A 25932-nucleotide genomic window follows, 5' to 3' on the forward strand; every position below is an offset into this window, starting at 1 on the left:
GAATGGGCAGAAATGGATAAATTAACTGATAGAAGAGAAGATGGCAGAATACCTACTTTGTTGGGAGGTGGACTTGATTTGCCAGTTACTGGAATTTACGACCGATGGCAACAAAAATAAACCATAGCAATAAGCAGCTGAACAGAAATTTCAGCGACCTAGAGTATTTGGGGGGGGGGGTAGCAGAAGCAATCTTGGGGGGCAGGGGGGAGGAAGTGCACTCAGCTCTCACCTGTGGCTCCTAAAAACTGTCAGCATGTGACACAACCAGCAGACAGCTTTGCTGGCTCAACCAGGTGGGAAGTGAGGGGCAGATGGGGCCAGTCAACCTGGGAAGAAGGCAGACTCTGATCCTAAACTTCTGCCTTGCCGTACATTTGGGGGGACGGACCCTATGGAATAAACCCTACACAAATCCCTAAGCGGGTTGCAATTCCTGCAGCAAAGCTGGTGCATTGTTCTGCTTTCCTTTGGACCGCATCGGCGAGTCTTGTCGCCTGGGCAGCCCAGGACCGCCATACACACTGCCCACCCAGACTTGCACCCTGCAGAGGTCACTTTGGTGCTGCTAACGTAGCGTTTTGGCTTCAGCCCCGGAGGTGCACGCCATTGTCTCTTTAGATCAACGGATGCCAGCAATTCCTGGTATCCCGTCAGGGCCGCCCCCCCCTTTCCCCCGCAAGCCCTTTATCAATGACAAAGGCAGGAACGCTCCTTCCGCGCCTGTCCGGCTCTGCAAAAGGCAACCCTTTCAAGCGCTTGATTTGCAACCGCCCAGCCGCGCGGTGCCCTTTCGGGTTTCTCCCTCTCCTCCTCGCCAAGCCCCGAAGCAAGCCCGCCCTCCACTGTCAAGGCCTGTCCGGCTCGCAGTACCCATTGCGGCGCTTGCTTCTGGGAAATGCGGACTGCTTCCCGGCTCTCCGCCCTCGCCTTGCCCGCTTGAGCAAAGCACACGACACCGGCTGCGCCATCGGAGGGTCCGCGCGCGTAAGAGCCGCCGCTGCGCACGAGGCTAGGGATCCTTCTCTCTCTCCCTCCCTCGGTTCACCTTTGGCCCTGATCGGAGAGGCCTGATCCCGGGCCATCGCTCGCTCCCTCTTGCACGGGTGACTCGCCCGCCGCCTCCTCCTCTCCTCCCAGAAAGAAAGGCTGGATGCGGGAGGGTCGCTGCACCTTTAAAGTCCTGCACATTTTCTGCAGTGTGTACAAACACCGAGGTCTAGCTGCGAAGTTAGCAAGCCTAGGCCCTTGTTAAGGTGGGCTGGAGGAGGGTTGGCTCGGAAAGCCGCGCGGGTCGCTCTGTGCGCGCCCCCCCCCCAGCAACCCACGCGCGACGGGTGCTGGCTGAGCAATGTCGCTGCTGCAAAAGAATAAATAGAGAGAGTACGAAATGCAAAACCCGCGCGCCAGGGGAAGCTTGGCCGGAGGAAGCCGAGCAGCGGCGGCGTCTCGCTCTGCTGGAGTGATGGCAGCCGAAGTTGTGTCACCTGCTGCTGCTGCTGCTGGCCCGTGCCACCTTAAGGGCCGGTTGTTGGTGCTGTGGAGTGGGAGGTTGTCAGCAAGCACATGGGGATATTAAAGCAGCCTGTGCTTTTCCTTTGCAGGCTTGGCACAGCCCGGCCTGGTCTCTGGGGTGCGGGCCGTAAGAGATGGAGGCAGGCTGGGCCCTCTCCCTCCTGGGTGAAGCACCTGCCGGAGGCCTCGTGGCAATCGTCCCCCCGGGCCCACGCGACAGACACCGGGGCCAACGTAGCGTGGTGGGTTAGGATGGCAAAAGCCTCTCTGAGCTCCGCAGGAAAGCTGAACTTACACCAGAGCCACCCACATGATGGGCTATTGCAAGCTTGTATTTTAGGGAGCTGGTTTCTTGTTTTCAGCCTTGCAGCAGCAGTACCTAGCTGCACACACTTAATGTGATCTCACAACAATCCTATGAGGTAGGCTATGGTTATTCCCATTGTAGAAGAGAGGAGAAACGGAGTGATATAATGCCAGTAGTAGTAGAAATATGTCCCCAGACATGGATCAGACCACCATACAGGTTTTCCTCCATACTGGAGAGAAGGTATATTTGATACTTTTCTAGCAAACCATGCACATACCTTACATTTAAAGCACATCAACTCCCCCAAAGGATCCTGGGAATGGTAGTTTTTATAAGAGTGCTGAGAATTGTACCTTCATGAGGGGTAAACTACACTTCCCAGCACTCACTGGGGGACACCATGTGCTTCAGATGTATGGTGCGTATGCCGCCTGTGACAAAGGGGAGGAAGCTAACCATGTAATTTTTAAAAAAGTACCAACTAGTACCACAAATATGGTTTAGATGCCTTGAATGCTCTGCTGCAGCAAGCTGGAAAGAAGTAGTTAATAGTGCCAGCCAAGCGGTGTAGAGTTATTTCATCCAGATGCTAAATCATTTCCCATTTTAAGCAAAAAACCAAACTTGGACATGTTTATTAATTTTTCTGTACTGGTCTCTGTGTGGCATGTGAGCTGGCTAGGTTTGGTTTGTCAATAATGTGATACTCTTCAAGAGAGAATAGCTTTACTGTAGGTTTGGGAGAGAATGGTTGCTTTCATGTGATTGACTGTCCTCTCTCCAGCCATAACTGGTGTGATGTTTCTGCATAGTATCAGTGAAACTAAAATATTCAGCCTTTGGTTGAACTGGCTTCAAGTTCAGGTGGACTCATATTGGTCTGCTGAGCCCACAGCTGCTTCTGTTGTCATTTCAGATAATAGAGACAGTTTTAGTAGCCACTGGCAGCAAAGAGCAGCATAATTTAACAGCAGGAACTGCTTAAACAGTCAATTAGCCCATCAGAGATATATTGCTAGGTTAGTTACCTTTGTTTTCTAGGGGAACTACTCTGCAAGAAAGGAGAGGAAATGTGCTTGTCATAAAAGAATGTGCTTTCTAATTTCCGTTTTGTGCTGTGGGATTTTGTTGGAGATCAATTCTTATTTATTAGCTTGCCGGTCTCCCCACTGCTGAATCCCTTTTCACTTGAATAAGGCTATTGGGAACAAATGGAAATCAAATTAATGTTGCAGTCCTGTATCCACTTACCTGTCCCACTGAATTCAGTGAGAATTCGGAGCAGATTTTACATTATTTCATACAAATGTTGTTTTTGCATCTGAATGTCACATATTTGCATAAATCTCAAATGAGCAAGCTGCATTACTGCTATTAAGATTCCTTATAAACTATTTGTATTGCTAACATGCATGGGGAAGGGCGGAGTTCTGTGTGAACCAAGCTGGGGCTATTTCTCTGAATTTCTTAAGAGAAACTTTGCTGAAGCCTAGGGAAAGGTTTTGGATGGTGAGGATTGCTTGAGATGCAGCTCCATGTTTCATAACTGTGGACTTGCTGGGGAGATGCGGAACACTGTGTTGATCATTCTCTGAATTCTTTATTCCTGGAACAGACTCTGTGTCTGCAAAAGTGTTTCCTTTGTTCAGTACTGCTGCACAGAGCAGGTGTTAACCTCCTTTATTATATGATCTGATCTCTCAATAGCTGTAAAAGATTTGTGCCATTCTGAAAGCTCTTCTACTGAATCGTGCCCTAGAGAGCTCTTCAGCTGCTCCATCATGAGAACTCTTCTAAGATTTATCTATTACTTTGTATTAGCTGAAAATTAGGGATTTTTTCTTCCTTAAAGGCATGTTTCTGTAGATTCAAACTGTGAGTTTTCAAACTGTGGCTATGAAGCTTTAAATTTGTGATAGCAGGATTTTCCCTCTTTGAACTGAACTCCTGTGGGTAAAAAAAAAAAATCTTTTCATTGCTGCCACAAGCCTTTACCAGTAGCTATAAAGTTTCAAAAGGGGTGCAACTCTATGCAAGCTGCTGATTAGATATTACAGCATTTTACCTAAGCTGCAGACAGAGGCCTATAGCTGCTTGGCTTTTCTTCACTCCAAACTAGAATTCATTTCAACTGAAAAAGAATACCAATCTGCTCCGCAGAACGGCATTTCAAATCTCAATGTGCATATTGCCTGCTACTCATGAAAACAGTGTGCGACAGTTTGGGATTTTCTCTGAACCAGCATGTTATGGAAATCTAGGTCTTTTATATAAGGTTATTTTATAATACAAAACATAAAGACGAGCGATTAATTGAGATTGGGAATTTCCCACAAGGTTTGTTCGCTCCTTTCTTCTCGAATAAAAACATTGTATATTTTATGAAACTACTCTTCCTGGCCTAGGTAGTGTTTCTTTCTTTTAGGAATGATTCCTGTAATACTTTCACAGCTTCCTAGACTCTCTGTCAGGCTTGCCCAGAAGCAAGGGACTTGCACTGGAAACTATGGCCTGCTTACAAAAATATACTGCGGAAATATGTCAGGTTACAACGGAGGGGTGTGCGGGGGGAGTGCTGTCTAACAAAAAAGGTGATTTCATAGTTCTGTAATGGCTTATACAGTTGTAGAAGGGACTGCTTATTCTTGCTAGAATATCTACTAGAGAAAAATCTTATTAATCTGTAAGGTTGTGCATGATTCCTCATTCGTTGTGGGATACCAACTCCCATTAATCTGTGACTATTAGCCATATGTCTGGCTGTTGGGACGTTGACCCAGCCACATCTGCCCTAGGAGTAAGTGTACAGATTAACACTGGGGGGGGGGTTGTCCTTAAATCCCTTGGTGCCGCTAGCTTTTCTGAGCCGGCACAAAGGAGCAGAAAGGGATGCCCTATGTAGGGGTGAAGCAGAATTTAACCTTTTGGGGGAGGGGGCACAGTATGCCAGGGAAGGGGAACCTGTGGCTCCCCAAATGATGCTGGACTGCAAGACCTATCCCTAACCACTAGCCCTGCTGGCTGCAGCTGATGGGAACTGGCATCTAACAACCTCTGGAGGGTCCCAGGTTGGGGGGGGGAGAGCTGTAGGATTGGAGTGGGGCCTTGAATTAGAGATGGGCAAGAGCAGGCGAGCCGGACAACCTGCCCCTCAGCCCTAAGCTACTGATGGTAATGGGGCCCTTTATATGTCCAGCTGTCCTTTGTCAACAACAAATTGTCACTGTTTTTTGTGTTGAATATATGCTATATGGCAATTTATGGACCTAATCGGTATCTAAAGCCATTTGCACATAACAAAATATGTATTTTATCAAAGTAACTGTTGAACTGAAATACAATGAAGAAGTATATTAATAGTGAAATACAATTAAGAAGTAGTATATTTTGGGGGGGGGCCTCCAAGAGAGTGGGGCCCTAAGCTATAGCTTTTTTATCTTATGCTTAAATCCGGCACTGGGGCCCCTGGCACCCTCATCCCTCATTCCCCCTTTCTGGTCCCTCCCCCGCCTCCTACCCCTCCCGTCCCCTCCGTCGTCCGCTTTAAGGCGAGGGGCGTCTACTCGGCGCGCAGCTCTCGCGCGGCTTGGAGGCGGAGCTGTCGCGAGCTCGAGCCCGGGCGCCGATTGGTTGCGGCGGGTTGAATGTAAGATGGCGCCCAGGGACCTGTGAGGGGAAAAAAGACGCGGGGCCTGAGGTGGCGACGGCGCGAGGCGGCAGAGGGGCCGGGGTGAGGCGGCGCTGGGCGGGGACGTTGACAGCCGAGCGGCGGACGGGAGGGCTGGAGTGGGGGCGGGGGCTGGTGAAGAAGAAGAGGAGCTGCCTCAGACCGGGCGGGGTGGAGGAGGAGGAGAAGAAAAAGAATAGCGGCGGCGAGGGGGAGGGGTAGCGGGGCCGAAGCGCGCTCCCGCGAGCCCGGCTGTTGTGTGTGTGGCGCTGGGGAGCGCGTGCGCGCGCGTTCCGCGGTGGTGGGGGGCGGGCGGTGGGGGGGGCAAAGAGAGAGGACCTCTTTGCGTGCGTGTTGGAATTGGAGACTCGTAGGGCGGGATCGGGCCGCGGCGCGCAGACTTCGAGGCCTTGCGTCGTTCGTTCCACGGTGCCCGCGGCCCCGCCTTGCGCTCCCGACTCTTCCCCTAACCAGCCCCCAGCTCCCCCTCCCCGGTTCCAGAGGCGGCAGTAGGCGCGCGCGTTCCCGGCGTTTCGCGCGCTGGGAAGTCCACCACCAGGGCCCTGTGGGGCCGGGCGCGCGCCTTGGGTTTGCTGCTGCGGGCGCGCTCGCGCCGCTTCTCCTTCAAAGGCGCCGACTCGGGTGCAGCAGCAGTCGCAGGCGAAGTTCCAGGATGAGGCCGGCGGGCCCTAGTGCTGCAGAGACCCTGGGGAGGCGGGGTGAGCTGCCACGGTTGTGGCCAATTTTCCTCACTCTTCCCAAACCCCTTCGGCCGCCGCCGTTGCTTCTTCTCCTCCTCCTCCTTTTCACCTAGCCATTCGCGCGCCAGTTTCTTTCGACCAAGGATGCTCATCCCCACCCTTGGCCAGAAGGCTAGAATAAATGGAGGCGAGGCGGATCAAGGCGGGGCCTTTTCGGTGTGCTGGCCTTGTCTAGGAGCCTGCAATATTTACAAATACTGTACCTAAAAGCGCTTCGTGCTGTGCATTACAGTGGACCGTTGAGTGTAGCCTTGTACAATACCTCTGACAGGACAGTTAGGCTTACTTGAGTGATTCTCTCTCTCTCTCTTCCCCCACCCCATACACAAGCTGAGTAACTTTCCCTATTCAGCTGATTTCAGCTCTATGATTATCGGTCTCCGGATTTCGTTTTCCTTAAAACCGATAGATACCTTTTAACACTGCTGTTTCCCTGCAACCAGTGACTGGGGGATTATTTGCCCTATTTATCATTACTAATGATAAAGAGATGAGTGGAGGAATCTACCATGGGCCCTTTCCTGGCTTTCAATTCCTGTGGGTCTGTTGTGTGAACTATTCCTTTAGCATCCCAAAGAGAGTTTTGTAGTACTTGAAAACCTAGGTTTTTGTGGATAAGACCACCTTTTGTTCCTGTGCATTTTCTTAGGGCTCTTCTAGGCTTTCGGACCCTTGGCTGGAGCATTTGTAAATGTAAAGCACAATATGCTACCATTACTATGGAAATGCACTAATCAACTTTTATGCTAGCATGTGCCTAATGTCACAAACATGTCTTGATCAGTAGGGTGGGCAAAAGATTTGCCCAGATGGAACTGAGAATCTTGCTGCTTACTTGAATAATAGCACTAGTAATAAACAACTGTAGTGGGTGGGTGCATATAAACAAGAGGTTGCAGGTTCAGCCCCCCCACAATCTCCAGATAGGTCTGGAAGTTACATTATTCTGAAACACTGCGGTCCTGCAGATGTTGCTTGACTACAACTTGCTTCATCCCAAAGCATTGGCTGTGTTGCTTGGGGATGATGGAAATTTCATCAGTATCTGCAGGGCCAGAAGTTTCCCACACCTGGTGTAGACGATACAGATGTTCAATACTTCCTGTATCTACTGCAGCCATGCCTGTGTTCTTTCACTTGCTTCCTCATTCAAGGTTTCTGAAACCTTATCCATCTGCAAGCTTTTATGCTAACACATTTTTACCAAGTTAGTTTATATTCTCCTATTCCTCCATCACAGAGCTCAAGGCAGCTCATAGAAGTAAAGGGAGCATGTCACATACACATCACATAATTCAGCATGGAATACTGAGTAGTTCTTGTTTCAGAAAGTTTGGGTTTTAATTTTATTTTCTTAAAAGGCACTGGAATTAGAAAAGCTCTAGAATTGCCCTTTTAAAACAATGAAGTAGCTAGAAATGTGAAAAAAATGGGGAAAGGTGGGGGATTGGACTTTTTTGGAGGGGCCTTCACATCTCTACCAACTTTGTCATATAACATTGCCTTCTCCCTTTATATTTCTTAAATAAATACAATTAAAGTGGGGATGGAAAGGGTTTCTTTGTTCTGTCTTCTCCAGAATGTCACGAGTCTAAAAGAGTTCAGGACACGAATATCAGAAATACATACAGCATGGTGCCTGGTGAGTTTAGATTGTCTGCATACTACAAATGTGTGTGCTTTCAATAATGTTTAAGTTCTGAGAACTAACTGCTTGCTAATCAGTTGGCTTGGCCTGACTTTCCAGATTTAATATTTACATGAAAATGCAGATAAAGGAATACTTGTTTCCTTAGGCAGGAGTTGTTGTTTTACATATCATTTATTTCAATTTTTCCTGAAAGTTGATGGAATGCACATTATACCAAGGTCATGTAAGGATGAAAGCTCAGTAAACAAACAACTGATCTTTGATTCATATATGATTTCTGCAGCAATGGTATCATTAACATAAATGCATTTCTATATTTATGGATGTTGGCTAAAGCATTAACGCACTTGATGTGCATTACTTTTTTCTGGATGGTATCTTGGCACAGTGACACTAGGCTGAAGAATATCTCCTGCAATTCACTGGTGCTTGTAGCTTATATAATGGAAGGTGATTGCTTCAAGACTGGAAGATTCCAAGGAGGTAAAATAGCTTGTGATGGTTCAACTTGGGGTGAGCAAATTTCCATTGTAGAATTCTTGTCAACTTTTGTCCTATACCACTTTAAGCTTCCTCCAGAGTTGATCTTGCTGCTTCTAAAATATTTGGTAAATGAAAGCTTCAAATGTTTAACTACTAATCTGCCTCAGTTTTATGAAACAGTGGTAGTGACAGTAGTACCTGTGAAAAGAAAAGTTGTTTCCTACCAGTAAATTACCGTATTTTTTGCTCTATAAGACTCACTTTTTCCCTCCTAAAAAGTAAGGGGAAATGTGTGTGCGTCTTATGGAGCGAATGCAGGCTGCGCAGCTATCCCAGCAAGAGGGATCGCTGATTTCGCTGCGCAGTGATCCCTCTTGTTGTTCTGGCTTCTGAGATTCAGAATTTTTTTTTCTTGTTTTCCTCCTCCAAAAACTAGGTGCATCTTATGGTCTGGTGCGTCTTATAGAGCGAAAAATACGGTACATTAGGTTACAAAGGTGTGGACAAGGTAGGAAAATACTGTAACTGTGAATTTCAACTGTTCGCCAGTATTTAATTGGAAAAAGGATCTTAGAAGCAGTGGTAAAGTATTTCATGAGTTGGTCAAATCTTCTGAGGTAGAGAGTTATCAACCCTTACTGTATAATGTGTCTGGATGTGTCAAGATTTACAGAAAAGGAAAAATATATTTCTGGGTAACATCTGTCAAACAACTTAGACTTGCTGTTGCTTCTTTTTGAAGTGGTGGCAGAAAAAGGCAACAGTTATAATGTTAGGCCAGATTTTTATCTGGATTTCAATCATTGGTTCTCAAAAGTATGAGATGTGTGATCCACCCTTTAATAATTTCATAGAAATAGAAATTAAGATCTTAAGTCCTAATTGTATTTAAAGGTACAGTGGTACCTCGGTTTACGAACTAAATCCGTTCCGGAAGTCCGTTTTTATTTTTTTATTTTTTTATAAAATATTTATTGAGATTTTACACAAAAGAAAAACAGTGTGACAAACAATACCAAAAAACAATACAAAAAAATAGACATTCAAAAAAGTAGAAAAAAGAAAAAAAATCTTAAAAAAGAAATAATCCATTTTTCAATATCTTTAGGTTCATTTGCTTATTTCCTTGACCTCCTCACACCTCCCCTTTTTGTATTCCCGTTTACCAAGTCCTTTCAGCAAATCCTTACCCTCTTTCATTTATCTTTACTCTATATTCTTAACCTATTATAACTATAAATTCTCTTCCAAGTAACTATCTATATTTACATATTCTTATAAGCCTTAATACCAAAACCACTTATTTTCAGTCCAACATCACTTTAACATTCATTAATTTTACAGTATTTCTGCAAATAGTCTTTAAATTTCTTCCAGTCTTCTTCCACCATTTCTTCTCCCTGGTCTCGGATTCTGCCAGTCATTTCTGCCAATTCCATATAATCCATCATCTTCATTCGCCATTCTTCCAGAGTGGGTAAATCTTGTGTCTTCCAATACTTTGCAATAAGTAATCTTGCTGCTGTTATAGCATACATAAAAAAAGTTCTATCCTTCTTTGGCACCAATTGGCCGACAATGCCCAGAAGAAAGGCCTCTGGTTTCGAAGTCCGTTCTTAAACCAAATCCGTTCTTAAACCAAGGCACGCTTTTCCTAATGAGGCCTCCCGCTGCTGGTGCCCTTCCACCGTTCGGATTCCATTCTTAGACCGAGGTAAAGTTCTCAAACCAAACCAAGACACTATTTCCGGTTTTGCAGAGTTTGTAAACCAAATTGTTATTAAACCGGACTCTTCTTAAACCGAGGTACCACTGTACTTTGAAAGGCAGGCTCTTGAATATTGTATGACATTCTCTAGCTAGTATATTTGTGGAAATCATATCAGCCCTAGAAAATGGGGCCCATGAATATTTCCCAATGTTATAATAATACTTTATTAAGTAAGAATACTTTATTAAGTAACTCAGAATCTTATCCGTTTACATAAGATTGAGGCAAACTAAAAGGGTCTGCATTTCAAAATCCACTGATTTGAAAACAATGATGACTCCTTCAGTGTCTTGATAGCCATAATGTTCCAGAATCCATATTGCCTTCCATTGGGCCAACCCAAATGCCCACAAAATAGCATTTATCAGGCTATTTGACTGGGGAAGCTACTTTGTCTGCATCTGGTCAGAGTCCTAAATGGAATGTGGGAGGTAGTAGACATTTAAATGAACCTCTCTTAGATATTATACAGGTTTCAGTTTTCACCTAGGACTTATGGGAAGAAGGAATGGTTAATTCCTCAAATCCAGCCATATGTCTCCATTGTTAGCTACTCCTAAAATTTGCAAAAATTGCAAAATTAAGGCGGTGGGCAGGGGAGACACACAGACTGTTCTTGTAACTTTTCCAGAATCTGACTATCCTTAGCAGCTTGATTAAATGTAAATTCCCTTGAGTAAGTGGGGCTTAGCAGTATGTTTGGAATTGGAGTATAATTTTATTTCAGTGTGAGGTCCAGTATTAAACCTTATAATTATTACCCCATTCTGTGACAGCAATGCATTTGAAAAGGCTACTTCTTTGGCTAGAATCAGCTGATTCTAGCCAATGCCACCAAATGCTTTTTTGCTGGAAAAAGTGGTGTGTCAAAATGTTAGATTTAATCTCCTTTGCTGTTGGGGAATTGTGTTTACTGGGTCAGCAGCAAAGGGAATAGCATCATTAGTTCTGCCTTGCACAGCCAGAACATTTTTGCCACCTGGAACCTTGATTGGAAAAGTGGGGATCTTTTTTATTAAGCATCTTAATTTGAATACTTAAGTGGCTAAAATATGGGAGCAATATGTTTAACTTACAACTTTCTAGAAAAAGTAGATCAGATTTACTAGTTAAATATAAAGACTTCTCTAGGCAATGTGTATACCCTGTATTCTGCCCCTCTAAACTTTAACTATTAAATAGGCCTGATTTGAAAAACATTCTGTGACAGTGGCAGTCAATTTATGTGTCTTATTTTAAAAACATAATTACATTTTTGGCTTGAGTCTCTTACTTTTTGGATCCATCTGCATCTGATGATGTATCTGGCATGGCAAGTTTGCAACTATTCTTGTAGCAATTGGGCCTCATGTACGTTAAATGTAATTGATTCCTTTAGGTTTGCTTGGTGTGATATTGATGCCCATGATCTGTGGGAAAGTTTCTAGTGCTTTACTTTTCTGCAGAAAATTTTCCATAAATTCAGTAGCAACAATGAATGGGTGCCAATTACAGATACAATATTGTGCAAGTGTGGCAGTTTCAAAGTTTTTAGCCTTGCTTTCTAAATACAGGTAAAATGAGTAATATTTTATATATAATAAAATATATGAATTAGATCACTCTCGTAATTTGCATAGGATCCCACCTGAAAATCTACATAATTGTTGGGGCCTCATTTATACATGGAGTACTGCATTTGCTGCCTTCCTGATGGTTGCTGCCACATGACAATTGCTAATAACTGCAATTTCCATCCTCACAGAGTGAATCATGTAGTTATACCATGATGCCAATTTGACCCAATTTGGTTATTCATTGCTGGCATGGTATGTTCCATCCTAATAATGTAGATGGAAGTTGCAGATGACACCAAGAGTAGTGCAGGGAGCCACCATGGGGCAGCAGCATTCACGGTGCTCCAAATAATATGTAGCCAGGGCCAGAGACGTCTGCCTGACTATTCAAAAACAAGAAATTTGATAGAGGGCCCAGACATCATCTTCTGGTCTCAATGGTAGCTGAAATCTGAGACATGTGTTTGAGTCCTACAGTAGTCCACCTTAGGTGATTATTGTTAATATATGTCTTGTGAGCAGCTCTAGAGGTGATACGACTGCATGCAAGGCTACCTTTGTACAATAAATGTATTAATGTGAACAAATAAATGCCTAGATGCTGGGTGGCTTCACTTCAGTGATTATTGAAGTGATGACTTTTCTCTCACCTCAGGCTTTCTCACTGTGTAGTAACTGTGGCGGTGTCTCTCTTGAGCCTTCATTTCTCTTTAATTGCAGAATTTCTTTGGTAGTGGAAACTACAGTATAATGCTTTATGAGTGAGACACTGGTTTGTATGTTGCTACGCCTTGTCACTCAGTACTGTTAAGCGTTCAGAATTATTAGCAACGCTTATGTTGCTTAAAAAACAAATCCTGCTTCTCAGGGTTTATGCGTATTGACCAGGGATGTGTGTGTTCTGTATACATTTTTCACCCCATTTCATCTTTTTCATAAGGAAACACAAATTCTATACTTATACCGTCGTATCTTGGAAGTCGAATGGAATCCATTCCGAAAGTCCGTTTGACTTCCAAAACGTTTGGAAACCAACATGCAGCTTCCAGTTGGCTGCAGGAAACTCCTGCAGCCAGTCGGAAGCCGCAGAACCTGTGTTGGACGTTTGGGTTCCAAAGAACGTTCACAAACTGGAACACTCAATTCCAAATTTGAATCGTTTGGGAGCCAAAATGTTTGACTCCCAAGGCATTCGACTTTAAAGGTACGACTGTAATATGAAAAATATTAGGCAACCTAATGTATATATATATATTTACTTTGAATTTATTTTCCAAAATCTTTGGACTTTTTGAATGGCCTATGTTGTTCAACTGTAAGTCAATAGATTTGGCAAAGCCTTTCCAAAACAATTAATTTTGCTTAATGGAAACTTTATCACTGTGGCCTGTCCACCAATTGAAGGAGGCCTTGCAGCCTGCAGATTTAGTGAATCTTATGCAAGACTCAGTGGGTATACAGTAAAAAAAATACTCTAGCCTGTATGAGCTATGCAGATTGATTACCTTGCTTTGCATAATTATTTTAGTCATTAGGATACATACTAGGCTAAACAATAAGGTCCTACTAATCCCTCCCAGTTCCTGAAATTTCGCTGGGTGCTGACCCTTCCACACTTTAAATAGAAACTTGGTGTGCATGTTTAATGGAAGCTGAGATCATTTAGGCATTAAATTGTACACTTGTGCAAAATTTCCAGGCCCTGATGAATCATTTCTACTTAGTGTGTGGTTGATACTGAAGCCATGAAACAATGTGTTAGAGCATCCACAAAAAGGAAGGTCTCTTTACTTGGAGCAATGATCCACTTATTCTCTGAATCAGAATTAGCCTGAATGTTTCCCTTTTGGAAATTGGGAACCTTCTGGAGGGATTCCCTCATCTTCCCTCTCCCCCCACCCCACTTCCTTTTAGATTTTCCTGTCCTTGCACCATTGTGACTTGGTTTTGGGTGCTGAGCAATGTTATGCTACGTTGCTAGGAATGGTTACCTTTTTTGCATGCACAGAGAGACAAACATTTCAGGGGAATCAGTAGCCTGTTGGAGTTGTGGAACCTTTTTTAAAAACAACAGCAACAACTTTTATTCCATGCCTAGTGGGAACTCCCCAGTTTTTACAGAGGGTACCATATATCAGTGGAGACTTTAATCCTCTGATTTGGATTGGGCTTGACTCTGCCTTGAGTTGAGGTTCTCATTGAAAGACAATGGGTTTGTAGATTAGTGGATCTTAATAGAAAGCTGCATGTGTCTGTTATGCATGACTTTTCAATAAATTAACCTGTGGTGAGTAGTCAGAATGACCCGAATAATATTTCTACCTTATTGATAAAGACATCAGAAATGTAGAGAGAGTGGCTTAGAGTGTAATTGTAATGGCTTGCTTTGTTTTTTTAAGGAATCCTGAGTACCTTGCAATATGAATAATTCTTTGGATAACACCATTTCCTTTGAAGAATACATCCGTGTCAAAGCACGAACGATCCCACAGCATAGGATGAAGGAATTCCTGGACTCCCTTGCCTCCAAGGGTCCTGAAGCCTTACAGGAGTTTCAGCAGACGGCTGCTACCACCACCATGGTATATCAGCAAGGTGGCAACTGCATCTACACAGATAGCACAGAAGTGGCTGGATCTTTGCTTGAACTTGCTTGCCCAGTTACAACAAGCGTCCAGCAGCAAACACAGCAAGAGCAGCAAATACAAGTGCAGCAACCCCAGCAAGTTCAGGTAATCTTAAAAGGTTGCACATCTTACTCTTTGCTGCTTTCATACATAAAAGCATGCAGGAATTTGTGCTCTGGGCAGCTTTCATAGACAACTGTAGAGACACACTCCTTGCATTTTCTCTCCTCCAAAACAAATTAATTGAAAAAGAATGTAGTTGTTAGGTACAAATGTTTTTGTTCGTCGCTCAGATAGGTTAAAGAGTTTATTTAGTTTTCTATATATCTGTTACATGGACCAATCTAATTCAAATCAGAAACTTAATTTAAATTTCTCCACCCTGCTAATTTTGCTTTTTCTTTTCATAGTGCACAAAGTACCTGTGTTAAGTACTTGGGTGACATTCAGCTGTCCAAATGTTGGGCATGAGTGGGGCTGCAGAGGAGAGGAAGGGGAAAGTCCTCTCAGTGTTGGATATCTGTGAATGTTCTTTAAAAGCAAACATGACCATAAGATAAATTATTAAGAGTATTGTATAGTCCAAAGAGCAGAGGAATAAGGCAAATCAATTTTAACTTTACTTCCCAAATGCCACTCTTTCAAACAGTGTATCCATATTTCTAGAGGCCTGGTGTATCTTGAATTTTCAGACATATTCTTCTGCAGAAGTGACTTTTAAAGCACATTTGCACAAAACTTCCTGACTGCATCTAGTGTTTCATGTAAACCAATAATACCCATCATTCTGGTGAATACCTAATGGAAAACAAATGGCTTACTGTAACTTATATGATTCAGTGTTAATAACTGAGTCATGCGTTCCTTAGGAACTTTGCATTTGCCTGCTGGTGAAAGGAAAGCAGAGAGGGGGCCAACCTTGTCTCCCATGGAAGAGAGTTTACAATCTGGGAGCAGCCACTCAGAAGGCCCTCTCTTGTGCCTTCACTAAATTTACCTGTGATGGTGGAACCAAGAGCAGGGCCTCCCCTGAAGATAACAAAGCCTGGGCAAGCTCATATAAGGAGGTACAGCCCTTCTGATAGCCTGGATCCAAGCCATTTAGGGCTTGTCTAGCAGTCAGGTCCATAACTTCTCTGTCTTCTTCCTTTCCCTTTCAACCCTGAACTGAATTCAATCAACATAAACCTGATCACAAAAGTTTTGAGTTTGTCATCATCGAGCTTTACATTTTGAATAGTGACTGTGGAGAGATTCTTTCAAGGCTCTGCATCAGCACTGGCAGTAGGACTCCTGGGGTCAATTGGCTGTCACCCAAGGCCAAATTCTACTTGTGGCCTTATGGTTGCCAGTTCCTACTGTATATGGAATTATAATTGCATACATACATGAATCTGAGTAACAGGGACGATTAACCTTAGATATGGAATCATAATTGCATACATACATGAATTGTGAGTAACAGGGACGATTAACCTTAGATTTGTAATACTGACTCCTAATATTTGATTCTGCCAGTCCCCAGTAATTGGAAACACAGTGAGCAGTTTAGTTCACCCTTGATTTAGGAATTATTAATTTTCCCTATGGAGGAATTTAGACCTTACTTTATTATACTACTTGAAGCAAACACATGTTTTGTGGCCATATTGTGTTTAACTTGAAGTACAGACAATAACAAACTAGCAGAAAATGTAGTCATGCTTCAGAGCTTAGTAGACTAATCCTATATTTCTCTGTATTATGAAACCTAATGTGAATCAAAAGTACATGGCTCTTTGCTACTGTGTAAACAGTTACAGGCTAGTGCTTTCATTTGGATTTCTTCAAAGAGTTTTATTTACATTAGAAAAACAGGACTTGTTCAGCAAACCTAGGTGCCCCTGACATTTAATTAAATGCAACAATACCTAGGCAAAGCACTCAGCTGTAGGTCTCCATTGGAAATTTGAGTTCTAACTATGTTGTCTTGCCTAGATGCTATTTGCACTTTAAACCATCTATCTATAATAGTGAACTTAGCATATGATAGTCCTGGCACTGATATATAGATAGAATCAGTGTAAGAATCAGTTGTGGTATACTGAATGCTTAAATATAGAATTAGGCCAGTCTTTTTTTAAAAAAAACACCCTATTGATGCACAGAATATAGAAATATCTAATAGATGAAATAATGAGGGTGTTGAACAACACTCTAATTATTCGAACCTTTTCCATTGGACCTTGTATGTCTTGAAGGTATCCCAAATATTGCTGCTCTAAACCTCTTCAGACCATTAAAAATAAATTTTAACGAAAGAATACAATCCATTTAAAAAACAGCAGCACTGAAGTATAATGCAATACAAAATAGAAAGCACTGTGGATTTCATTCGTTGTGAACAATGCATAAGCAATGTATTGACTACTCTACATGGCTATTTTGCATTAGCTAGTTGCATATTACATTTCTTTGTAAACATATAAAACAATATAAAACTAGTCACTTTAAGTATTGAACTTAATTTAAGTATTGAACTACAATGTTCTTACTCTGCCCTCAAATATGAAACAAAAATTGATTCAACTCTGTGTGGCAAGGGGGTTCTATGGACAGATAGTTACCATCACCATGATGTGAGAGGATGATATAGGAATGTGCATTTGGGGAAATTAGTACACCCACCCAATTCCAGACACAAAAAGATTGTCAGAGCTGTTTTGTTCAGAGTTGGGTTGCCTTTGCATGACTAAAAAAATGGGACTGCTTTTTGAAAGATAAATAGCTCTGAATTTGTGATGTGTACCATTTTTGCCATTATACCTTCTGAGCCAACCTAAATGTGACTAAGAAAATGCTCTGTGAGTGTCCAATTGCATATATGGTTTGGCACTTAAACTTGTCTCTGGATAAAATACATTTTATTTTTCAAATATGAAAACTGTTGCAACCCATAAAAGCACCTGTGGGCTGCTGAAGATTTTTTTTTGGGGGGGGACTTGCATATTAGCAGTAAGGCATAATAGAATTGAGGAATACTAGTGCGAAATGATTTTATAAGTTGATACCAAATTTTATCAAAAGTACGAATTGTGTATCATATAGAGGATTAAAGCAAACTAGTCTTCCTTTTTAGTTCATATGATTCTATACTTGTTCTCCATGTGCATGTAAGGCATTCCTAGTCAGGTACCTGAAAGAAAGTTTTCACAGATGAGCACTAAAGCTGCTGAATGACATCTATATGGTCGTACCTTGGAAGTCGAATGGAATCAGTTCCGGAAGTCCATTCGACTTCCAAAAAGTTTGGAAACCAAAGCACGGCTTCTGATTGGCTGCAGGAAGCTCCTGCAGCCAATCAGAAGCTGTGGAAGCCCCATCGTACGTTCAGGTTCCAAAGAACGTTTGCAAACCAGAACACTCACTTCTGGGTTTGTGGCGTTCGGGATCCAAGGTATATGCAGTCAAGGTGTTTCCCATCCCACAGTCTGCCCTGAAGCACAGCATTAAAAACAAACAAGCCTGCAGTGTGATATTTGCTGGTAGTCCTTTCTAAGCTTCAGAAGAAACCAGTTTCACTACCTTCCTGAGATACACTTATATGTAAGATAATAAGGAGCTGCCAGCAAGGAAGCCTATGCCCAAGCACCAAGGAGCTTAAACAATACAAAGCTTTGTCTTAAGGAGGAGTAAGAAGGTGCCTCGTTAAATATTTATTAAGCTAACAGGAAGCTGTCTAATTTTAAGAACAAGATAAGCAGTTAGCACCTATGAAAATAAAGCTCAGGAAGTTTTAACTTGTTTGCTTTGATAGGCTCCCCCAAACAGTTTGACTACACAGTATTCCTGCTTCATACATGCATATACGTAGCTTGGTTTCTCATTGCTTAATTACTCAGATTTGTTGGTTTTCAGCTGAACTATTATTTACTAAAAACATTGTTTGAGTTAGCACAAAAGTCAGTCTGTTTGATATTTGATGCTGCAGCCATGAGTGATAAGCATGCATTTGTGAACTATTCTTAGATTGTTCTTCTGTCACTCCACCCCCTTTGCCTTACACTTTGAGAGTATCTTTGAAACAATAGGAGACCTTTTTTGTCATGTTCCTTCACCACCACCACTTTGGTTCTATGTTCCATGTATAGCTGGAAACTAACAGCAAATGCTTCTGTATTGATTATATCAGTGGACATGAGAGAAGTCTGTCTGATTATGCTTTGGTTTGACCAGCAGGATTATTACAGACACATTCCTTTCTACTGCCTGTGTAGAGTTTAGGTGGGATTAGTTCATATTCTACATACAGATTGCTTTAATCTTCATAGAAAACTATTTGGAGCCTTTTTGTGAGTGAGGGGAACTTCACAAATCTTGTGCGTGATAGGAATGTAAGTATGTGCTTGGTAGCTTCTTTTAAAATGGTCAGTGAAGTTTAAATTAGACAACACATGCTGGACAGAAAAAGGTAAACTGTTTGATGCATGTGGCACTGAGAGAGCTTACTGCTTATAAAAAGGAGCTCTTGAATTCTGCAGCTTTAATCCCAAAATCCTAATTTGGGATAAACCCTAGATTTTAAGCATGTTCAGTTAACTGAGCATATAGAATGTAGTTCAACACTTGTGTCTTATTATGGAATTTGGAAACTGCTGTGATTAAGTCAGAATTTGTTGCTGCTTCTCGTCAGTTTCATAACTGACTTAGAGCATTTTTTATCATATCTAGAAATGTGGTTTTGCTTTGACTTATTTCTACATTAACTTAGCTGGTCTTTGGATAATCAGCTATCCTTTCCGTTTTCTGATTTTAACTGTTTCTCTTTTCTGCATTTCAAGATTAGCATAAGAGTTTTGAGTGATAGATAGCATGTTCTCATTACTATATTAATTTTTTATATCTAGTATTTCCACCCGTAGTTATTTTTGTGGGTGGTATCTGCAGAATATTTTGGGACTCAACACATTTGCAGAAAAATTAGTAGTTTGTAAATTAAAGACCTGTAAATGTTAAAATCTTCTAAGAAACACCTCTGTTTAATTTGGGGAGCAATTTGTTCACAGGTTTTCCACATAAAGTTACCATGTTAGATTTGTGACTTCAGACAAAAGTGCACCATTACATTTCCCATAGGAGTATGCAGTGCCAGAAACACATGTAAGAATTTGCCCCTAGTTTGGTGTTAACAAGAGGATAATAATGTGAAGTTTGGAAAGTATTACTGCCTCTGTTGCAGGCTTTTAAGTATTATATGTGATACTATTACTAAAAAAAAAGTAAGAATTTCTTAAGTTTTGTTGAGTGCTTCAGTTATCACCTCTTACTACAATTTTGTTGTATTATACTCATTCAAAAACACTTTCTTCCAGTATAGCAAGATGCCTCTGTAGGAAATCCATTCCTTCCATTTTCTTATAGTTGCGCTATTAAGCTTACGCCTTTTTGAGAAGTTCTAACTACACACACACACTTATAAGAAAACGTTGTCTGAATAATAAGTTTATGGTATCCTGGGAAGGTGCTATTCAGCTCTCAAGCCAGCCTAGAATAGAAGATTCATAGTGCTTTTCAGGACTCCTGGGATGGTGGCTGGTTGGAGAGGTTGGGGAAAAATCTCCTTTTATCATCATTCTGAAAACATCCCTTGCTCTTCTGTACATCACTAGAAATTTACTGCCTGCTTCAAACCAGAGTGTTTTTTCTGGAGAGTGGGAAAATGAAAAAGTGCCTGTTCTCTCCCAACTTCTCTTCCCTAGCCTCCACATATAGCGCAGGGAAGATGAGTTATTTAGCCTCAGATGCACATTCTCTGATCCCAATTTCTGCTGCCACCAGCCCTTTTCCAGGATGCTGCATGTGAGCTGTTTACAAGCTTGAGTACACTAAATTCTTTCATAGTCAAAAACTGATGTACAGCTGCCTTCAACATTCTGTGGCTAAGAGAGCTCATTCTTCACTGGGATATTGTCAGTTTTTCTCTCTTGCCTTAATTTACAAATTAATTTGAAATATTGGGTGGTCCCCAAGTGTACAGAAATGACTACTTTTTATGTATGGCCACATTCTGATACCCAACTGATAGTTCATTATACTTTCTCTTTGGCCTAATCACAGGAGTCAGTAGTTCAGAGGTTTAGGAGTTAATGAATGCTAACCTTTTTCCCCCATTTAATTTTTCATTTAATGAATGCTAACTTTTGAATCCTTGTTTTACAGGTGCAAGTTCAGGTTCAGCAATCCCCTCAGCAAGTCTCCACTCAGCAGCTTTCTCCCCAGCTCACTGTTCATCAAGCCTCCGATCAGCCCATACAGGTCCAAGTGCAGATCCAAGGTCAGGCGCAACAGCCGGCACCTCAGACGATACAGGGCCAAGCGCTTCAGAGTCCTAGCCCTTCTCAGTTGCAGGCAGCTCAGATCCAGGTGCAGCATGTGCAGACTGCTCAGCAAATCCAGGGTGCCGAAATCCAGGAGGAACATATGCAGCATCAGCAAATCCAGGCACAGCTTGTGGCAGGACAGGCTATTGCTGGGGGCCAGCAGATCCAGATCCAGACAGTTGGGGCGCTTTCCCCTCCTCCATCTCAGCAGGGCTCCCCACGCGAAGGCGAGCGAAGGATCAGCACCGCCAGTGTCCTCCAGCCAGTAAAGAAGCGCAAAGTGGATATGCCTATTACTGTGTCATACGCTATTTCAGGGCAGCCGGTTGCCACAGTCCTGGCCATCCCCCAAGGCCAGCAGCAGAGTTATGTATCGTTAAGGCCGGACTTGTTAACGGTGGATAGTGCCCACCTGTACAGTGCCACTGGGACCATAACCAGCCCTACTGGAGAGACTTGGACCATCCCTGTTTACTCTGCGCAACCACGTGGCGACCTGCAGCAGCAAAACATAACCCACATTGCCATCCCCCAGGAGGCCTACAATGCCGTCCATGTCAGTGGCTCCCCGACGGCCCTAGCCACTGTGAAGCTGGAAGATGACAAGGATAAGATGGTGGGAGGTGCATCAGTAGTGAAAAACTCTCATGAGGAAGTGGTGCAAACCCTTGCCAACTCCCTTTTCCCAGCACAGTTTATGAATGGCAATATCCACATTCCAGTGGCAGTGCAAGCAGTGGCAGGGACATATCAGAATACAGCCCAGACGGTCCATATATGGGACCCACAGCAGCAGCAGTCCACACCGCAAGAGCAGGGGCAGCAGCAGCAGCAGCAACACCAGCAGCTGCAAGTTACTTGCTCTGTAAGTAAACTACTTTAATGAACAACCTGTCTGCATTGTGGAGTGTTCCAAATGTAGAGAGCACTGGCTAAGCCCAAGGGCAGAACTGTCTGCAGTGTGTCAAAGACAGCAAAACTTTACTCAGAGTAATATGTACGTTGTTTTTATGTAAAGTTACTCAGCTTGCATGCACTTGGATGTTCTTCCAGAATTTTGTATGGAGAGGTGGGCATATGATGAGGATTTTGAGTGTTAGGGGTTCAGGTAGCAGCATGGGGCACAGATATTCTGCTCTTTCCTGCTGTAAAGAACTGTGCAGAAACTTGACTGCACGTTTTGAAATGTAATGTCTATATTCTCCTCTTCCCCCTTTTGAGGACCATGTAATATACTTGGGTTTCTGCAAATGGTTTTCTGCCAAAAACAACAACCCGAGGGTGTGTTTTTTTAAAAAAAGCAAATGGACTTGTAAATTGCAAAAGGTAAATGGTCCTTCCTCAGGGTGCTAACTATCAGAAATGCTGAATTAGTATAAATTTCACTGATTCCCAAATTTGAAACTCTGGACTGGGAGTGGACATATATTACTGTTCAGGGTGAATGAAACATTTTTTGTTCTTTTTCTGGGAATGGCAGAATGGGGTAGGGGTTAGTATTACACTAGCATGCAGAAGGACAGTGTTGGTACTTCTTCCTACCCTGCATTTAAGTATTTCATAATTCTAATGGTGTACATAAGGCAAACATTCTCACCTTTCCAATCTCTCCAATATTTATGCTAAATCTTCTGTTGGGCTAATCATTAAGCTTTATTAGCTGCCATTATACTGGGTTGTGTTGAGACTAAATCACATCAGTGATTTGCAAAACACTAACTCTAGAGTCAGGTGCTGTTACTGAGAGAGTCCTTGTCTGAAATCTGTCATGGATTGTAAAGGTAAAGGGACCCCTGACCATTAGGTCCAGTTGCGAATGATTCTGGAGTTGCGGCACTCATCTTGCTTTATTGGCCGAGGGAGCCGGCATACAGTTTCCGGGTCATGTGGCCAGCATGACTAAGCCGCTTCTGGCGAACCAGAGCAGTGCACGGAAACACTGTTTACCTTTCCGCCAAAGTGGTACCTATTTATTTACTTCCACTTGGATGTGCTTTCGAACTGCTAGGTTGGCAGGAGCTGGGACTGAGCAACGGGAGCTCACCCCGTCGCAGGGATTTGAACCACCAACATTCTAATCGGCAAACCCTAGGCTCTGTGGTTTAACCCACAGTGCCACCTGCGTCCCGCGTCATGAATTGTACCTGGGGCTATATACAAAGCATATCCCTGTTGGAACTGCAATCCCTCCTTTGTACGTGTTAGTGAGGTTCATATATGTGAATTTGCAGGTTGTGGTGTTTTGGTTGAAGTAAGAACAGGTTCTTTAGTAAATACATGGTGACGTGGCCTTTGAAAATACGCCTCACCCCATATATGGAATGGCATATGATAGAGCATGCTGTACTCCTGCTAAACTCACTTCATAATTCAGTTGTCCATACAGCAATATGGGGTATGGATAAAAAAATGGGTGTGGCCACAATTGCCATTATAACGGAATACACTTTGACAGAAATATTCCACTATGAGTTAATGTTAGGAGTGATTACCACTGGTTCAAAATTTTCAAGTGCAGTTAAGAAATTACATGTAGATTTTTTTTGTTCTAAGCTCTTAAGTACGTGTAGTGAAATATAAACTTAATTGGATTTCTCTGTTCTCTATTTATTGTGCCAATTTTTTGCTAGAAAGCAAAATGTAGCATTTTTGTGGTTCTCTAACATAACTTGCAGCCTGACTTGCGAGAGTGTTGGGTTCCCACAGCTACTCTGATATTAGTCCATGGGATTTTAGGAGGGTTTTGATGTTGTCTTAGAGCATGTAGAAGATTGCAAGTTTTTTGTTCTAGACTTACTGAGGCCAATCCTTGTTGGGTCCAGTAGCATCGCCAAATTTTCTCAACTCCCATGTTGTTTCTTGCATTTCTTTTGTCTTCAACAAGACTACTTTCTGTGTGCCATCTACCCCACTGGAACAATTTTCACATTAGAGAATTGATCTTACACAACAGTAACTTTATCAACATTGCTTGGTAAAGTACCAACTATATATTTAGTAAATTGGGAGCTAAAACAGAATGGCTCTTGAGACTAGCAATAGAAATTAAAAGCTATTATTGTTTTGGGGGTGCAAGTGTATACTTCTAGGGAGATTATTCTGATCACAGCTTTTAGAGTTGGGTCTTTGAGATATTAAAAACTCAGAAGATTCCTTAGCTGCTGTTGCTTTTAACCTTAGTAGTTTAAAATAGAGCAGGAGTTCTCAAACTTACTACCCTCAGTGCTTACTTGAGAAGGCAGAAAATTACTGAGACTCATCAGTCACAAAATGACACTGTAAGGATTGAGGAAGGCACAGAATCGAGGCAGAGTTTGGCATAATCATGTGGCGGTTACTGCCCTTATCTTCTATTGATAGCCAGTCCTTTTTCAAAATTGCTAATAGTTCAGACTGCTCAAATTAAGCACAGAGATTGGCTGAGGAGCTATTGTGACTCAGCATTCTTCTTGTAGGCAGAATTTGCTGATCCAGAGGCTCAATGTGGAATCGGCTTCTTATTTTGTTTTTTTAATCTGCTGGGGTATTCTTACTATAAGATCTCATATATTGATCACAATTTAGAGCTAACCTGTGTCCCAGCTCAGATAACAATTCTCACTGCCCCCAGCCATTGTGACTGATGGTCAGGAATGATGGAAGTATTCTCAATAATATCTGGTGGGCCACTGGTTAGCCACACCTGCTTTAGAGGTTTTTATCATAATGTCAAAATACTAGCTCAATTCCTCTTGAACTGAAAATGCACCATTTAAAATGAATGAATTGTATGTTAAACGTGGGATATGAAAAGAGGGGAAGGAAAAAGTAGAAGAGAAGGATTATAAGAAATTGGGAGCAGGGCACTGCTATCAGTCTTGTATAGGTTTCAGTTAAGCTATTCAAACTTCTAAATGTTTATGCTTTCTTGCCCTCTCACTGCTAGGCATGTCAAATATGGAAGGGGGTCAAGTATTAAAACATGGGTCAGCAAACTAAAGTCCGCTGGCTGGATCAGGCCCAATTGCCTTCTGGATCCGGCCTGCGGACGGTCCAGGAATTGCTGCATGGATTGCCAACGCTTGCGCTCTTTCCCTCTCCCTCCCTCTCCCTCACATGGTGGCGCTGGCGCCTCCCCCCTCCTCCTGGCTTCTCCCTGCCCTGCCTAGAGGAGGAAGGGGGCTGGGCTTTGTTGGTGCCAGCAGCAGCAGCAGCGCTCGAGCGGCCGCCGTTTTAAGCAGCCCCTCTCTGGAGCCCTTTCGCATGCCGCTCATCGTCCCTTCACTGCCGCCACTAGCCCCTGCCACTCGCAAGACACAGGTAAGCAGCCACTAGGGCTCATGGTGCTCTTGCATCATTCCCCCTCCCCCCAAAAAATATAGTCCAGCCCCTCACAAGGTCTGAGGGACAGTGGACTGACCCCCTGATGAAAATGTTTGCTGACCCCTGTATTAAAACTTAAAACTTAAGCTATTAGCCTTATTCCCTGTTGTTTTGGTTAGTTAAGACTTTAGGTAAGTGTGTATAATCAATGACCGAAGCATTCTCATGTTTTGCTATCACATTGTTTTGTTCTGATCGTAGTCTACATCCAGGTAGGTAGGTAGCCTTATTTTTGGTTTTATTACTATTGTCTTGTTTTGTCAAAAGGATTGTAACTGAAAACTATAATAATTGCCTGGCCAGCATTAAGATACAAAATCACAGTTTGGCAGGGCACCTTTATAGTATGCTACTCTTAGGCACAGGGCCGCCTTGTACAAAAATCTATTCTAATGGAAATATTGCACTTAGAACTGTGGGCAAACTGATGATGCAGTGACCTTCAGATCCTGTGTTTCTGTGCTAGCAGATGTATTTTCTAAAATGATTAGCATTCAGCTTTCCCCCAGCAGAGGGCAATCTGTTCACTCTGTTTTATCTCTAATTATTCAAGGTTTGTTGACATATTCTCCTTCTTGTACCCAGCTGCAAAGACGGTTTCTTACATCAGTTTACAGTAATGTCTGAACTAGGAAACTGGTTTGACAGCAACCCACAAACCAGAATTGAAGTAACTTTATGGAAAACTGGTTTTAAGAAATTAGCAGTGTGCTTTGCAACTGGCCTCATTAGAAGAGGAAGGAATGCTTGAACTTGACAACAAACCATGGTCTTTTTGCGGGGCTGGGGTGGCGCAGCTTATCTTCTCTGAACTAGACCTCTGTAGTTGCAACAAACTACAGTGGTACCTCGCAAGACGAATGCCTCGCA

The 25932-nt window shown here is 42.8% G+C and overlaps 1 protein-coding gene across 4 annotated transcripts in view; it reads left to right on the forward strand.

The window, feature by feature from the left end:
• Positions 1-5430: 5430 nt before the first annotated feature.
• Positions 5431-25932, forward strand: part of QRICH1 (glutamine rich 1) — a 29110-nt gene continuing 8608 nt past the window's right edge. The window contains exons 1-4 of one of the 4 annotated variants that reach the window (XM_081184780.1): positions 5455-5555; positions 7833-7895; positions 14114-14446; positions 20540-21565. In XM_081184780.1, the coding sequence (XP_081040906.1) occupies positions 14135-14446; positions 20540-21565 (1338 nt within the window). In that variant the 5' untranslated portion in view covers positions 5455-5555; positions 7833-7895; positions 14114-14134. Of the gene's footprint in view, positions 5556-5827; positions 6212-7832; positions 7896-14113; positions 14447-20539; positions 21566-25932 lie in introns of those variants that run through there. The other 3 variants (XM_081184781.1, XM_081184779.1, XM_081184782.1) reach the window with 3 other exon arrangements.

This window comes from Podarcis bocagei (assembly GCF_964188305.1).
Source record: "Podarcis bocagei genome assembly, chromosome: 2".
In the NCBI taxonomy this organism is placed as follows: Eukaryota; Metazoa; Chordata; class Lepidosauria; order Squamata; family Lacertidae; genus Podarcis; species Podarcis bocagei.